The sequence below is a fragment of the Perca flavescens genome, chromosome 19 (genome assembly GCF_004354835.1).
Source record: "Perca flavescens isolate YP-PL-M2 chromosome 19, PFLA_1.0, whole genome shotgun sequence".
Lineage (NCBI taxonomy): Eukaryota > Metazoa > Chordata > Actinopteri > Perciformes > Percidae > Perca > Perca flavescens.
Genome location: NC_041349.1, coordinates 27,385,525 through 27,404,167, shown reverse-complemented (window position 1 = coordinate 27,404,167; position 18,643 = coordinate 27,385,525). Strand labels below are relative to the sequence as shown.

The following is an 18,643-nucleotide window of genomic DNA, read 5'->3' as shown; positions in this document are numbered from 1 at the left end:
CTCCTCAGACCCACAGTCAAGACCCTGAGGCAACCCAGCCAAGTGCCTGTCTATATGTGTTTGGGTGAAAAAGAAAACAAGATTGAGTTTTAGACAGTCGAGAGTCAGAGTGAGGACATGTATGCCGAGTGAAGCGAAGGAGCACTTCGGGGTTTTACAGTTAAAGTTACATTTAGGATTAGCCTCATGTCCGAATATTGTTATTTATTTTTTCCACGAAATTAACGGCCTGTTTCTATGCTCTCTTTTTATTGAGAGAATGGATACCGTAAAATGTGTAGTTCCACTTTCAAACGCGTCAAAGTTTTTTAGCTTTACTGCTCCTAGCAACCAATTTTAGGATATTTCATCTGAAAAATATCCTCTCACACACGAGGTGATTAGAGCTGCAAAGATGAATCGATTAGTTGTCAACTATTAAATTAATCGCCAACTATTTTGATAATCGATCAATTGGTTTCAGTCATTTATTTTTCATTTTTTATGATTCCAGATTGTTAAATGTGAATATTTTCTAGTTTCTTCTCTCCTCTGTGTAAAGTGAGGACGTCGTCTTGGGCTTTGGAAAACACTGATCCACTTTTTTCACCGTTTCCTGACATTATGTAGACCAACAAACTAATCGATTAACCGAGAAAACAATTGACAGATTAATCGACAATTAAAATATAATTTCTTGTTATTCTGTGTGGATCTGGATTGGCATCAGCAGCGGGTTTAGTCGGAATAAGTAGAAGAGCTGTGTAGTTAGCATCTGCCATAAGTAGCCAGCGTATAGCAACCATCAAAGACCTCACAAAGAACTAACCCTCACCATCAACAGGAAATCAACAGCCACAAGTGCACAGTAAATAAAAGTAATGAAGTGAAAATAAAGTGTCTTTCAATAAAAAAAGTATGCAAATCTGTCCTCATGTGGCATTGCTTCTTATCTCCTGTTTGCAGTGTGCTTTCACAGCATCAGATACATCAAAAAGCAAAAGGAATGAATGTAATCAAGTTAAGGAATGAATGTAGTCAATTTTAAAGTCATAGTAGCGAGAGTGTACAGATGTGTATGTGTGTGATGGCGTGTGTTGATGTATGCCATAGGCCCTGGGCAGTACCCAGCACCAGCTGTTGGTAATAAGCTGTGGCTGTTAATGAACGCTCCCTCTAAGCTGTGGAGCTACAGGGCAACGAGGCCCATCTACAGCAGCGGCCTGGCCCTATACTTAGCAAACACCCATGCTGCTCCCATAATATAACTACATTACTCTGCCCTTTTTTCTCACATGCCAGCTCTTTCACTACCCCCTCATGGAGTCAAATCAATCTAATAGATCTGCAATGAGCCTGCCGAGAATTGTAATGCGGCTCAGCCTTGGGCTCCACACAAATGCCAAATTACATTTTTATGTAACTTAAAACATAAGGGGGGGGGGAATCAATCATGTGGCCAACGATCACATGGCTGCTAGAGGCTGAAGCTCCTCGCCCCATCTCTGCATTTTCATTAAAAACCAGGTCTATTCTTTTTTATTCAATGTCAATCATTTCATTTGTCACCACAGTGACTTAGTTGAATGCCTGCAGGAGGGAAAAAACAGGCCTCGCTGCCGTTTACCCCAGCACAGAACTCTGCCAACTCTGCTAACATGGCGACGGCTAGCAAGGATCCTGACGCCAACGCGGACCTACACATGGAGGAGGCTATGACCAGGGACCTGGAAAAGCAACAAAGCGGGCTTCAATCAGTGGTCCGCATAGCCTCACGGATGACTGAGCTTCTCACCCTCTCTCTAAGGGAGATGCCAGCCACCCTCCTGAGGAAACCCATTTTGGCCGCTTGTACCCTGGATCTCGTTCTTTCAGTCATGACCTAGCCTTCATGACCATCATGATCACCTATGGCCTGCATTGATGACCAGAAGAAATTTGAATTGAAGTTGGCCGAACTGGAGGACAGATCGAGAAGAAATAATGTGCACATCATTGGACTGAAAGAGGGCAGCAAAAAAGATTACCAAGTTGGATTTTTGCTAAATCAGTTGGCAGCTCCCAGGTAGGGAGGAGGGCGGAGTGGGGACCTCTTGTTTGGTGCGGAAGCCTGAGCTGGCGGACCCGGCGACTGTGGATTAGCGTGTCTGGAACACTGTACAAGTTTAACTCGAGGACACTGCATGTAAGTTTGGCAATCTAACTTTAAACAAATGTTTGATGAGGCTGAAAACATGATGGACATGGACTGCTCAATTTACATAGCCTACTTCAGAAACTGGTAGCTGGTTGGAACGTGGTGTGTGAGTTTGGGAGTCAAGCTGTGGAGAAATCTTTGATTAGACTGAAAGAACATGATAAATACTTCTTATAATCTATATTCACTACTCTTACATGGTTTGTTTCCCACACAGCCTATTTCAGAGCGTAATACCTGGTCGAAACATAACGTATGAGCTTGGGAGCCGAATTATAAGGAACATTTGTTTAGACTGCATTTTAAATCAGAATATAGTTAACATCAGGGGGCTAAACAGACCGATCAAACAAGCTAAATTCCTGGACTATTTCAGAAGGAAGAACATAGACGTGGCGCTTATTCAAGAGTCACATTTACGTAAAAGAGATGTAAATCATCTACAGAATAAATATTTCAAAGTTGCTGCTTCATCTAGTGGGCTCCATTGTGTTGCTGTCACGGAAATGCACACTCACCATGGACAAAAGTAATAACTACCTATCAAGCAGGATATCATATATATGTACTATGATAAGGAGTAGGAAAATAGCCCTCGTTTTGGTATACGCACCGGCTACATGTGATGAAAGCTTTTTCCCAGACTACAGACTACAACCATCTGCTCCAGATCTACCTACTGTATGGCTGACTACAGACTACAACCATCTGCAAGTTTTGTTTGTAGTGAACATCAACAGCTGCACTAAAAGTCTCTTGGGTTCATATGGGACTTGGTTGTTCTCCATACTGCATCACACACTATATTATATTAGTATATATATATTTTTTTTTTTATATTAGTACAAACAGTATCATTACTTAACCACAGTATATATTATTCTGGTGTACACTGTTGACTTGACTCTAATACAGACAACAGTAAGTGTCATTACTTAACCACAGTATATATTATTCTGGTGTACACTGTTGACTTGACTCCAAGCTATTGATTATACATCACTTTAGCTTACCACTACCTCATAACTTAACCTTAATTGCTCTTGTATAGTTCAGTTATCTTCTACTGGTTGTATATACCTCCTATTTAATTGAATTATTCTTAATTTGTGTTGCAATACCTGAATCATCCCTCTTGTGAACACTAGGCTTATCTTATCTTTATTCATAACCCTGCTCACAAACTCACCTTAACCTGAGTCATCTGTTTGCCAATATCAATGTTCCTGCTACAGTAAATCCTATAGGCAAATTGTTTGTTTTGTTTTAATAATCTGTATCTTATTGCTCTGAAAAACTACAATGATTTAAGAAATATCAGTGATACTTAACATTTATTGAATTGATTGAATATATTGGCTGACATTACAGGCACCTATTCATGTCAACAGAGAAAACAATAGTTTGTTCTCTCTTTTATCACTTTGATTATGCAGGTGATGGTGCAGAAAGAGGGGTGAAGTCCTTGTAGATCTCTGGCACTTTGAGGACAGAAAGATCCAGCAACTCTCCACTGTTGTCTTTGTATAGTATGCTCCTATTAAAGACAAATTCATAGACATCAACACATAAGATATTAGGTGTACATAGCTTTCTTTAACATCATTACTATATATATATATATATATATATATATATATATATATATATATATATATATATATATATATACATACACATATATATATATACACATATATATATACACACACACACACACACACACACACACACACACACACACATATATATATATATATATATACATATATATACACATACACATATATATATATATATATATATATATATATATATATATATATATATATATATATATATATATATATATATATATATATATATATATATATATATATATATATATATATATATATACACCTTACCTTATCTGATTTGGTTTTGTGGATATCAGTAATTTTCTCTCCCAGGCCTGGTTGTGCACCCTGTGAATTTAAGCAAGAAACATGAATGATAAGTGTATGTAACATGATTTTACTATTAAATTACAACAGGGGTACTTCAGTCACACCTAGAAGAAGAAAAACAAACAAACAAAACACTTGTTCTTTTCTGCTCAGTTTGCTTTGTATTAATTAAAAAAATAACATATTTAAGTTGCAAATAAAACATATCATTTCTAGATCTGTTTTATTATAGTGGTGAAATTGCACTTAACAGACTGGGTCCGTGTACTTTTTCGTTCATTCGATTTTAATTTCATAAACAGGTAGTATAAAACAAAAAACAAATGGTTATTTGATTTTCGTTTTAAAATACGAAATTTGAAATTGAAATACGAGGCGTTTTTTCCTTTTCATGGTCAAAAGGGGATGGGAGAAATTTAAAATATGCTGTGATTTTCATTTTCTATTTCATATAACAAAAAAAAAAAAAAAAACACTCAAATAGAAATGAAAAAAGGCCTGTTTTTTCATAGTCAGAGACCGGATGTTGTCATTTCCAAGGCAACAGCGCCAGCCTAGCCTACCAGTGTTGCTTTCAGCCCAGGCTAAAATTACTTTGGAAACCTGTACTCTTGATAATGCTTGGGGGGAATTTTATTTCATAATGTCACATGTATTTATTACCCTCTCTCCCTGCCTCCCTCTGACTCTCTGTCTCTTCCCGCCACAGACAACTTCGCCCAAAGAGAGTCGAACCAGCTGACTGAGGAAACAGAATTTCAGTTCACGGCTGTAACGGTACCGTTACGCCACCGTTAACAATCCCAGCAAACATTCTGTTGCTGCCGTTAAACTTGCTGATCTGGCAGAGAGTCACCGGCGGTTCGGGATCAGATCATGGGGATCAGACCTCCGGTGCTGGGTCAAATATTCTAATATTAGCTGCCGCTGCAGCTAGCAGCTAGCCACCAGCCCTGTGACCTCGGTCCCTGCGGTTCGCTGGCATTACCCGCTCTAGCTGAACTGGGAATCTGCCGCGCTTGTGATTTATTCATATTTTCTTTTCTTTGCAGTGATATGCTATGATGCACTGATGCCAGGCCGGCTTGATGCTGCTTTTAGTCAGAGTCTGTGAGATAACAAAACTTAATAAAATATAACGTGCATATAAATAGACGGAATAAATAAAAGTCCCCGGAAATAAATATAAGTAAAACATATGTATTTAGGCAATTGAACTATAATGACTAGCTAATGCCTATATATATATATATATATATATATATATATATATATATATATATATATAGCCTCATTTATGTATTTCATGTTCTATTTCATAGCCATATTTATTATGTAAAGGGTGGCAAAAAACGGACGATCAGTCGCTTAGGAAGTTATAGTTTGGGACATTCTAACGCTTAACGTGAAAAAGCTTAACGTGGTTTAATGTAACTAAACAGTCAGTTATCAGTCACATAACGTCCATAATAATTGGACTTTGGTTTAGATTTTTTGACAGTTTTCAGTGGTTATGAGGAGCAATATGAGAGAGAAATTTGGTAAACATTGATCATTGCTTAGGTACATTAAACCACATTAAGCTTTTTCACGTTAAGAGAATGTCCCGGCTGCAGTTGTTTTTTAATACCTGTTTATGAAATGAAAATCGAATGACCGAAAAAGTACACAGACCAGACTGATATGAATTCATCCTTTTCAGACTAATGCTAAATGAAGGAACGAAGACTAAATTCTGATGAACAACACAACAGTGATGCAAAAGCTGACACAAACAATCCAGTTTCTGGTGTTCTTTCAGTTATATTACAGTTTAGGTTTTACTACTGGCTCTAACATGAAATCAGCCAAATCCCAGGAACATGGTTAACCAAACGAGGAAAAAATACAAAGTGAGGTCATCACATATACACATACAGTCCGTCATATGTCGTTCAATCTAGCTATACAATAAAGAAAATCTATTTGTTTATGGACATCAAGCTAGGCTATATGCTAGCGCCATATGTTAGCTAGCTAGCTAGGTGCTTAAGTTATGTTACTCACCCTCATAGTTGTGGACATAACTTCATATGTCCCACTTCAAAGCTTTCTCCCGTTTCCTGATGGGTGCAGGTGAAAGTGCGTTGACCATTCTGTGCACATTGTTGACATATACTTATAATAAAGCAATGAACGGCGCGGGGATATATAAACTTGGTTACAGTTCACGGTTACAGTGCAGCCGCCCTCAACAGACGTTCTAACGTAAAGTGAACGCACCCTCAACGGGGCAGGGATCATTTCATTGGTCAACACTACAGCTGGCATTCTATTGGTTGTTGACTTTTGGCAGGGTTATAACACAAAAAAATCCAAGCGCGCAGGAGAGATCCGAGAGCAGAAAATTTGCAAGCGAGCAGAATCAGCCTGAGTGCGAGGAGAAGGTTCAAAGCTGAGAGCAGGAAATCTGTCCAAACAACAACATATCTGAGTCTAAGCAGAAAGTTTGAGCACAAGCAGAGCAAATCTAAGCACGAGCAGTGACTATTTGAGTGTGAGAGCAAGGTTTTGAGCGCGAGCAGTGACTATTTGAGTGTGAGAGCAAGAAATCTGAACGTAATATCAGTGAGAAATGCTCTCAAATTGAAATAATGCGCTCTTGACTAATGGCAGTAATATAACTCCATAAATAAGTGGCTGTTATTCTGCACCAAGGCTGAATTTCGGGAAAGAGACTTCAGATACAGTATTAGGGGACCACTAAGGTCTATATAAAAGAGACTTCAGATACAGTATTAGGGGACCACTAAGGTCTATATAAAAGAGACTTCAGATACAGTATTAGGGGACCACTAAGGCCTATATAAAAGATACTTCAGATACAGTATTAGGGGACCACTAAGGTCTATATAAAGAGACTTCAGATACAGTATTAGGGGACCACTAAGGTCTATATAAAAGAGACTTCAGATACAGTATTAGGGGACCACTAAGGTCTATATAAAAGATACTTCAGATACAGTATTAGGGGACCACTAAGGTCTATATAAAGAGACTTCAGATACAGTATTAGGGGACCACTAAGGCCTATATAAAAGAGACTTCAGATACAGTATTAGGGGACCACTAAGGTCTATATAAAAGATACTTCAGATACAGTATTAGGGGACCACTAAGGTCTATATAAAAGAGACTTCAGATACAGTATTAGGGGACCACTAAGGTCTATATAAAAGAGACTTCAGATACAGTATTAGGGGACCACTAAGGTCTATATAAAAGGATCAAAAGAGCATCATCTCATGGGACCTTTAAAAATATAAAAATAATAAAAAATTGATCATAAAAAAAAAAAAAAATATAAGGGGGATTAGCTGCAAGGTTAGGTCAAGATGGACGGCACACAAAAAAAGCAACTCTTACACACCAAGGTCACCTCCTCGACATGCTTTGTTCTCCCTGAACCTTTCATCTCTGTATACCCACCTTCCTCTTTCTTTGTGTTGGCATAGTAAACGCTGGTGGATTTGTGAGGACTCTGGTTAACTGCTCCTCAGATCTCTGCAGGGTAAATCCAGACAGCTAGCTAGACTATCTGTCCAATCTGAGTTATTTATTGCACGACTAAAACAACCTTTGAACGTACACGTTCCACCAAAACAAGTTCCTTCCCGAGGCTATTTTGCAGAGGCGCCGTGGCTCTGTCCGGTGATTAGCGCCGCCCAAGACGATTGTGATTGGTTTAAAGAGATGCCGATAAACCAGAGCACGTTTTACTCCCATCCTGGAATGCTGTGTGGACTAGCCAGACCTTCCTTTGAAGAAGCACTGTGGAGGAAGGTCTGGCAATGCAAAACTATGAAATGTACTTCTTTACTTTAGCAAAGCTTGCATTACTTTACCATTCTATTGTAAGTGTTAAACTCTTTCAAGAACTCGCAATAAAATTCTAGCTAATTAGAAAATACAGCAGTATGTCTCCTCTGTGCTGTGATCTGTGAACAAGATGGAAAGATTAAGTAGTGTTTTTTTGAGTAAAGGAAACCAAACCTGAACGTTGGTGGTCTGTGCAACTTTTCTTTGATTTGAGGATTAGAGCTATGGACTGTTCATCGCTGTCTCAACAATTACTCTGAGGCTAATGGAAGCGGACGCCGTTAATCTTCACATGCTGGAACCAATGTCGATCTAGCAGTGCTCTCCATCTCTTATTCCTAGAGTGTAGTCTCACACCGCTCAGCTGAATACACTAAGCTCAACGATCACACACTATAGGCACGCCATCATTTTTAACAATCCAAGGCATTTTCTCAGCAGTCAAGATATTACAGTTTAATTTATTCGTTTGAGACAAGACAAGGATAAAATAGAACAGCAGTAGGTTTGAGTGATTGCCATTTCAGGGATTTCTGCAGCCTCCAAAAAAAGAAAAGAAAAAGGCAGAAAGTCAGCAGAGCAGTAAGAGAGTCACTGTCAGCAACATTAACATTTTACAAGTCAGGCTTTATTGTCGTTAGCGTTAATTATGTTATTTCTAAGCCACACCACTGTCACATTAAATATCTAGCTAGACCTTTATGGTTTTATATACTGGGAGAAACAAACATGCAATTCTGTCTCCATAGGTTTTCAGATGGGAAAATCTAAATGTCAATGATCTTAAGACCTATCATCCGAACCAGCTCCCGAGAGAACGAAATGGTTACAATAACAGCAAAGAATGCGTGTATTACATCCCTGATCCACATCCGCTATACCGACAACAGAAACTTAAAATACAAATACATCGGGATCAAATAGTAGCATCCTCGTCATCAACAGCCTCTCAAGGTACTCGTGGGTGGGGAACGAGCAAGACAAGCTGTCCACCGACAGTCTTAAAAAATACATATACTACAGGAGGAATATTTTGATAAGGGACAGAGATATTTTACCATTTATAGCAAATGTAATCCATCAGGATCTAGACAAAATGTGAGATGCCTATCAATGCCACAGGAAAGAGAGCCTGATAAAAGTAGTAGGGAACCAAATAAGTATTACTTCCCAATATCTGGCTATCATTTTCTAATCTATTTTCCACGTATCCTTCCACATTTCTGTTTCTTCTTTTATGTCTAGGTTTCCTCTATTTAAGCCACTGTTGTGTTAACAGTAGAGCGTAAAATAGGATAACAGGGGCCTCAAATGAAGCAAATGAGTGGCCGTTTAATTGTAGCTGTGGCGTTAAACTGGTTCCCTGTGGTAGGGGATAAGAGATGGACGCCTTGAGTAGTAATTATCTCAGGTAGCAATCTCATTACCGCCCTCCTCTAGTATTTAAATGTGGCCACGGGCTCAGGAGTTATATTGTGGATCGGCCATTTTGTTGTGATCTTTTGAGGCCATGCAGTTTATCACCAGGCAGGGAAAATCACTTAAGTACCGGTTGCATTTCCTGGGAAAATAGAGTGTTTTTTATCGTCTTGCTTTTCACGTCAGTGGCTGATATTTAAGACTTGTTCAATTAAGTAGCCAGGTCGCTGCTATCAAACGGAACATTGCCTCAGTGCAGCACTTTATTGATCGAGGTGATGAAAGAAATTCATAAATTAGGACCGTTATGAACTGTTTCAATGTTCACAGTGGGGCTGATCCTTCATTTCTGTATCAGCCCAGAATAAAGCAACTTTACATAATGCTAGAATGTGGGAGTTTTATGAAAAGAACGATGACTGAATTTAAAAACAAAATAGCTCCAGGTTTTGACACATTTTGTGAGAGTTTGTCTGACTATTGAACATTTCAGATGGGCAGTGTGTTCTACTAAGTGCCTCCCCTACACCCAACACAGAGCATGAATCCCTCATTTCCTCATCCTAATTGTAGCTGTGTGGTTCACTGAGCATCCTTAGTACATGTGTGGCGAGTGTGCCAATCCCATTGCCTGAAGAGGCTTCTGTTGGCTCTGACTAGCCTGAGGTTGGCATTCAAGGGAGGGAGAGAGAAAAAAGGCAAAGAGAGATGCTAATCATCTGAGCTGAGGAGAACAAGGCTTGAAAGAGACAGACAAAGAGATGTGCACAGAAAGATGTCTCAGTCTCTGCCAATGCCATTTTTGGAGTCAGAATGAAATTCAGCAGAGGATAAGGATCTTTTTTTAAAGTGTGCCTGCCTGCTTTTACATTTAGGAACAACAATTACCTCTGCCACTACCTGCCTCATAAGCATGGCAATGAACACAAAAACAGCAATATTTAACTTCCAGCAATGATATATTTTTGCGACACTTGATTGTAAAATTCTTTGACTGATTGGACAAAAATGGTGCTGCAAGATTAGGTTGTTATTAACTGCTTCACTGCAAAATGTGACATTTGCACAGTCAATAAAATAATAAAGCTACTTATTAATTTATAAACACTTTCATTAAAAGAAAAAACACCTAAAACTAATAAATATACCATTAAACATGATTGCCTTACTTCTACTTTAGGACTGCAGTGCTGCTGTTCTGCTCAATAATCAATATATGCTCCAGTGTATGCTAAACAAAAAAATAATATAACAATTGAATAAAATATGAGCTGCGCAGAAAATGTCTTTTCTTGGTGGAACCTAAAATGTCTGCAAAATATGCAAGTGCATGCTTGCCAGAACTATGTTAAATTTGCAGGCTGACACAAAAACGGCTTGTATCTCAAAAGCAAAACTGAATTATCTCACATTTCTTTGCCCAGTGGTCTTAATGAAGATGAAACTCAATTTGCACTGGTCCCCTAGATCACATTTTAATTAGTTTTTTTTCCTTTTTTCTTTTTTTTTAATTCCTCCTTCGCTGGATCTTGATTCTTTCAGGGTGGTAAGAAACGAGTGTAGTATTTGATTATTTGTCCCCATTCTGCACTGCACACCGGGGGTGAACATTTCCCTAACCAAACCTCCGGTCCCCACCCGGTTTCTAAGCTTCCGCAGACAGACAAAATGCCACATCAGTATTCAGACAACATCAGACCTCTGGGCCAAACACTTACCGGACAAAGCTAGACAAGCAGACATACACACACACAAAACTATTTATGTATAAGATCCAGGAGACATGCTTGAATTATCACAGCACAGAACTCGCAGGGGAAAATATTCACCTTGGGATTGGTTAAAAAAAAATGTTTTATCATGAACGCGTGACTGCATGTTTATCTTGTTGTATTGTACACATTCTGCTGTGCTGATTACTGCTGCATGTTCATAATGCATAGTAGGTACAGCAGCGAGACCGAGCTAATTATTAGGAGGCGAGCGATAACACTGACGCATCACTAAAGCAGGAGTTGGCTGCTGCAAAGTGCTGTGAGCTAGAGTTTTGAACTCTACCCATCTCATTTTCTCACTTGGTTTGTGTGAGGTGTTGATACGCCCCATTAGTCTGTCCATCTCTGATCCAATCCCACTGTCCCAATCCTATCCCTCGCCCATGTCTTCCAACCCCCACTGATTCCAAATGATATGCTGATAGAAAGCCAGCGTATTGTGACGTGTCAGCATATTTACAGATAAAGCCTCTGTCCGCTTTTTAATAAATGCCTTAATGGTCCAGAGCACTTTAGGCCTAGTACACAACAAGGAGGACGAAATGGATTTTGCCGGTAACATTGTATTTCCCTCTCATAAGTTACTAGGATGGGAAGGTCATTTTGAATTTTAGTGCAATGTGGAATCGCAAGCTAAAAGATAAGTGAGCTGTTAATAGCAGTGAGGCTATGCATTGTACGTCTGAATTGTTAGAAAACGTTCCGATTCAAACATGGAAAGCACTCAACCACACAGATTTAAAGTCTGATGTTGCGTTAAAATCCACCTGAGGCAGTTGAACAAATAATGTGCGAATGAAAACTGTAAAAGCCCATGCACGTAGCAAGTCTTCTACTGAAGTCCATACCTCTAAATCTGAATCACTGCATCTTAGCCACATCGTGAGTCACTTTCACAAGCTTCATGAATTTGAAAATGACAGAGGAACAACTCATGGAATCCTGATCCTGATGAGGCAGCATAACAACAGTACAGTACAAAAGAATTGTGCCTGGGCTCCCAAACTGGCTATTAATTTGCAGAAACCTTTACAATTTGCATTTACATTGGAAAGTAATGCAGTTTATTAGACTCACAAAGTAGGGATTAAGAGTTTTGTCTTTCCACAGTAAACATTTGGAAATCCCCTCTTCAGTATACAGTATTAACAAATGAAATCCAAAGTAGTAGGCAATATCAAATAGCTGCAATGCATAAAGAATCAGAGAGAGAGAGACAGAGAAGGGGGGGGCAGAGAGAAGTTCTATAATGATTTCTAATCAACAGTTAGCAGTTCTTCATTGCTCATTTTGTACACCAACTGAAATTAAATAAGATAATTGGTGGTTTGTTTGTGTTTGCGTTAATGTGCACACATGCCTAACTGCACTGTATAATAAAGATGGGCTGTAACCTTCCGTCGCTATGGCAGCAAAGCTATATAAAATAAACACTGATAAGTGGCGGAAATGATAAAAAATAAGTTGACTTACCGACTTGAGAGGAGTCACCTGTAGAGGATGAAAAAGAAGAGAGAAAAAGAAAAGACGGATCAGTTCAAAGAGCAAAGCCAATTGTCACATGTTCACCTGCTCACCAAAAGAAACTGTAGTTATGACAAAATAGATATAATAGCACTGAGGGACAAAAGAAAAGTCAGACTGCAATTAGCATTAGATTTCTACCAGAGTGCTATTCCACACATAAGCCTCAACAGAGCTACTAAATTAGATGGTGGAGGAAAACAACTACCATGGATGTTGATTTATATTTTATTTATAAAACAAGTCTAAAAAGGTCAAAAGAGGAGTTCTCAGGCAACAGCTCACTTCTTGACATTCACTCTCCTCCTCTCTATACTCGGCAAATAACTACTCCTAGGACTCAAACTCATTAAAAAAGACTGTGTTGTCAGGTTCTTTAAAAATATATATTCTCCCTAGCTGCGTTTACCAAGTGTTCGTGACTTTTAAAACACCAGATTATCCAATTAAGCTTTTGAACAAAAGCAACCTAGCCAAGAGGAATAATAATAAATACAAAAAAGTATCTAATAACTTTTAACAAACATCCGACTAGGCCTAGCATTCTACCTCCTGGAAGAATGACATGGCACATCGACCGATGATGGGTTAGGTAGACTTTACACCACACACAGTTACTGTCAGAGTTACAAATGGGATGGATTGTGAAAGAGAAGGAAAGAGAGGTACGGAGGGGGAAGCAAGTTAAAAAGACATTGAAAGGTCTACCCAATACCTCACCACACTGCGTAATAAGAGAGGAACACAGCCCGTCTAATACTCCTTTTGGATTCCTTCCAATGTTCAATAGGTGATTCAAAAATGGAAAAAAAGATTTAATAAGAATGCATAATTTTCATCTGAAATATTGATCAATGCTGTCTGGTCAAATTCCTAATTCAACACTGGAGCTGTTGGCAGGTATTAGGTATTAAAGCAAGCACGCAGTAGTCATTAATCAATTCAGGGTGGAGGTCCATCCAATTAACTTGTAAAAAGCAACAACAAAATCTCAGAGAAGTTGGGCTGTATACACAGTAGAAGGTCTCACATGCTGCACATTTTTTTAGCTGTATTGGACCCATGTGTCCTCTTGTTAGTGACCTGTTGAACATTATACTAGATGCACACTTTTCCAGGACATATGTGTAAAATTTTTATTTTTTTAGTGTCTCTCTGTCATAAAACATAGTCTGTGCTGTGTGATAAGATGTTAGATGACAACTGATTGTATTATTTGGTATTTTTTTATCCTTCTTGATTATTGACCTTAAAAGGGGCTATATACAACATTCAGAACATTAATCCCTAATTCCCTTTGTGTTTATGCCCCACTGGCTAGCTAATCATCGCCGCTCTGCACTGCGCACTATCCGTGCCATTCGCGAACTGGCTTTTCCTAGGACGGCAAAGGCCCTATTCTGCCTCTGATTGGTATCTGTACCTAACCCTAACCAATCTTACTCCCAATGCCTAAACCTAACCAATGACGGTAACCAGTACTAGCCAATCAGAGGCAGAGTAGGGCGAGTCACACCTTCGCCGTCCTAGGAAACGCAAATTTGCATGCCAGGCGTGTGTGGCAGAGCGGAACTTATATGGCGTTTACCTCGGATAATGCTGGCCTGACCCACGGTGGCAGGACAGCGTCATCACAGAAGCTGACGCACACCCTGCAGTTTCCCTTTAGGTCGTCCAGTGAGCTAACCCCCATTAACACTATTAGCTCTACTGCTGCCATTGTTAGCACTGCTAGCGTTGTTAGCACCGCTGATAATTCTGTCCTGACGAACGGTGGCCAGACTATGACTGTCATTTATAGCCCCTTTGTTAAGAGACAAAATATTTTTTAGGAAAATACAAGATGACACTGTATTGTGTGCAACCTTGCACTATTGAATAAATAATTAACTTAAATGCAATGTAGTTTGACACCATTACATCATGTATAGTGCCATATCTGATGCACTGAGTGGATATTGTACAAGATTTCTTTTTAACCTTATAGGGAATAAGAGAACCTTTAACTAAATGTAAAGGGTTTTAATTGGCTCTGTGTTTTATAATTCTGCTTCGATACATACAAAGATAAATTTAATTAGCTCACTCAAATCCACTGAGCTGCTGGTTAGAGTTCTCTTAAAGTAGATCACTGCCAGCCATGAACAAACTGGCCCAGGATAGGCTGCCTTGGTTACTGGCGAGATGGCTACCACTCGATGTCCAAGGTGAAAAGAAGCTTCTTCAGTCCCAACACATGGAACAGAGCAAGAACCCCAGCCAGAGCAGATGGAGCACAGGGCACTTTGCTCTGCAGTATCGACATTGTTCTTGATCTACAATCCAGGGGCTAGAGCTGAGACACCGTTTAAATGTCCACAGCGGTGGATGAAGAAGCCAGGAATGAACGGAATCAATAGGGCTGAGTCTCCCAGGCCTCGTTTGTTAATATACTGGATTTTGACAAAGATCTCAAGCTCCCGAGTGGCACCAGCTGCCCTGCTTGCTCTGACATTAACAAACATGTTCACATGTTCACACATGGGGGCATAGCCAATGATGGGGACAAGTATGGAGTGGGTGAGTGGGTGTGTGTATGTGTGGGACGAAGAACCAAAGATAGCAAATTAAGAGGTAGTTTGACAAACATAGCTCATCCATCATGCCTTTCCGCTTCTCCCAGGCCATATTGAGCACACCAGAGGAGACAACGACGTACAGAGCAGCATAGGTGCTCCCATGTAATATCATCTCATGGCAGCTGTGTACAAATATAAAGTTATGGCAGTCACGCCATCTTTACAGCGTGGGACACAGGGCTGGGGTGGCCATATTTTATTGATGATATATCATTCTGGAGCGCTGATAGGACCCAGGGACAGAGCTATAAAGTCTATAGTGACCTCTGTAGTGTAGTAAATAACCCCAGTTGGATTCCATCAACTGTTTGGGGGGGTGCTCAGTATTTCATGAGGCCCAGCCTTGTTTCCCCACACTGTCTACACCGCATGATACCCCTTATTTCACCGGAACAATGCATGTAACTTTTTGTGACCGTAGAGTGCTATTTCTGTAAAAGCAAGCTGAAAAAAGGACCCTTGACCACCCCCTTTTTGGTTTTGGCAACTCTGGGCTAGATTTATCAAGCCGTTTGCGCCTGTTTCCAGGCGCTAATTGGTCGCAAAGACGGATGTAACCGATGTGGGCTATTTACAAACAGGGGGCACTTGAGTAAAATAGCAGATTGTCTGCCATATGAACGAGAAGAGACAAGTTGCGCTTTCAATATGCGTTCGTGGGAGGGTCGTGGGGAAAGTGGGAGTTCCACCCAAAAAGGTGGGAGGATAAGCGCAAAGTGTGCCTAATTATATATTCCCTGGTATTTACAAAGACTGTCAGTAAGAGCGCGCCTCTATTCTGCGGGGGAAATTCCCCGCCTCTTAAAAGCAGGTCTGAACCAGCCGCAATCGAGTTTCCTCGTAGACCTTTATGCCGCTGGTGAAATGGCAACAGTAATTTGAGCAAGACGAAGACATAGGCGAGGCTGAAACTGTTTTTAACATAAGAATCACACTTTGTCAGTGAACACAACATCATTTAGCGTTACAGATCAAGCAGCCATGCAATATTAGAGTTACTGGAAGAAATCAAAGATGAAATTGAATCTCCCACTCAGCGTTCACATCCCATTCCAGCAGTTGTTAAACTCCTCGCTACATTACAAATATTGGCATCAGGATCATTTCAAACAGTCATAGCATCAGCAGTGGGAATATTGCAGTCTGCACTCAGCCATATCATAGCATAAGTACCGCTTCGCTACAGCGCAATTTACGGTATAGTGGGCGGAGAAAGACGCTGATTGCCTGATGGGTGTCAGGGTTGATAAATACTACGCAAAATGTGGAAGCATAGCGTGCGCTATTACCAAACTTGCATAAACAGACGCAGCGCAAACTGCGCTAGTGTTAGTAAATCTAGCCCTCAGTCTCAAAACCGAGAAGTAGTGACCCTTGTCTGCTGTTTACTCCACACTTCTCTCTCAGCACCACCATAGCTGTCAGGCTATGGGCTGAAATATGTGCAATATTTATATTTGAGCTGGGAGGAGGCCTCGGGGAAGACCCAGGACTAGGTGGAGGGATTATATCTCCAACCTGGCCTGGAAACGCCTCAAGATCCCCCAGTTGGAGTTGGTTAATGTTAGCCTCGTGAGACCGTCCTGATCTTGGGAGCTCCAGTTTTCCACTCGCAGATCAGTCTGGCATCTTGAGATAGAGAAAATTTGGAGCCGTTCGCCAAATGACTGGGCCAATCAGCGTTGGTTTTGAGGCGGGTATAGGTGGTGATAGACAGATGGTTTATCCAATCAGCTAACCAGTATTTTCAGCCAGCGGTAGCCCTAATTCTGTTAGCCGCTCGCTAATGCTTTTTTTCTCTTGGATCCTTCTTTTGGAATATGGACCGGTAACCTGAAATGGTGTCTTTTATTCGTAAATTCCCCAAATATCCTTTACCGACATGTTGCTTGCTTGCTGAGCTAACGAGCTATGCTTTGCCTGCAGTAGCAGGGGCTTGTGGTTGTATTTTCATACGCTTCGTTGATCTGATTGGTTGATTTGGCCCGTCTATCACTAACATAGATGGTGATAGACAGATGGTTTATCCAATCAGCTAACCAGTATTTTTGCCCCTTCCCAAAAGTTCTCCAACGGAAAGTTCCCAGATGGATATGCCGAGCAAATGCGAAGTGATCCATCTGGCGGAGTCAGGTTAGGTTAATGTGGCTCGGGAAAGGGAAGTTTGGGGTCCCCCTGCTAGAGCTGCTGCCCCCGTAACCAGACCCCGGATAAGCGGACGAAGATGGATGGATGGATATATTTGAATCTGAATTGCTAAACTTGAATAATTTGCATTGAAAAACTGAATTTGAATAGTATAATTTGAAATTGAATTTATTCTTCCTTGTTTCATGGCTGGTACTGTGCTCCAAAACGTAGGCGCTGATTGGCTGAAGAGGAGCCCTGTGTATCTGCGCCACTCAACTCTGTCTATCGATCTGCTCTCGATTGCTCTTCCTTCATCCTTCAACTAACTGGACGTCTGTCACAGTAACTTTATAACGTTTATAATAGAAACAGCACAGGTGTAACAAATAGTGTTAACAATGGCTCCACTTCACTTAGGTGTCTCAGTGATTCGCTCATCATCTCAACTGGGAGTTTGAAACTAACTGTTTACAGCTGATCACATTACAATTTTTGTTTTTAAAGAATTGGAAAATAAAAACCGAATATGTTTAGGTAGTGTAGGTTTCTGAGAGTAAACTGAAGATCTTCCAAATTCCTGAATGAATGAGAAGCCCTTGTGATTTCTATTTTACACTCTCTTTGCTTTACAGCTTTATTAACTTGCACCCACAAATAAACAACATCATTTATGGTTTCAGAGTTGCTACTTCTGAAAAAGACAGTGGGCGTGAAGCAACATCAACAACATATTAGGAATCAATGAATTCTGTCAAAAACTCCAACTGAGCATGAACTGAACTGCTTCACTATTAATATTTCATCTAACCACCATGTCTGTGTCTACGGACATCAAACAATAGCTAAAACTGCTCTTGGTGTGGCCTCTTGCATTGTAAATGCAACTATGGTATCTACAAAGAAATAACAATGGCATGCTTCTACAAGAGTCTCCCCCTGCAGTGTGCAAAGTATGGAAATGGGAAGGATGATTGTGCATTTTCTGAATCCTCAAGGGACTGTTAGGGAAAATATATATTCATATTCTCTCACAGTGGTGACAACCTAACCATTGGAATGACTTTGTGCTTATGTTTTACAACAGTGAGCAAACTGCGGGGAAACTGCTGGCATTCTGCCTTGATCAAGATCTGATGGATTTCACCTAATACGCTAAATGGATGGAAGCAGTGTGCTACTCACACCACTGTGCTC

General features: G+C 40.1%; 1 protein-coding gene across 2 annotated transcripts in view; it reads right to left on the bottom strand.

The window, feature by feature from the left end:
- Positions 1-18,643, bottom strand: part of nrxn2b (neurexin 2b) — a 760,536-nt gene that overhangs the window by 501,874 nt on the left and 240,019 nt on the right. For both annotated transcript variants that reach the window (XM_028564156.1, XM_028564158.1), the window contains exon 5: positions 12,651-12,668. In XM_028564156.1, coding sequence (XP_028419957.1) covers positions 12,651-12,668 — 18 coding nt within the window. The remainder of the gene's footprint in view (positions 1-12,650; positions 12,669-18,643) is intronic.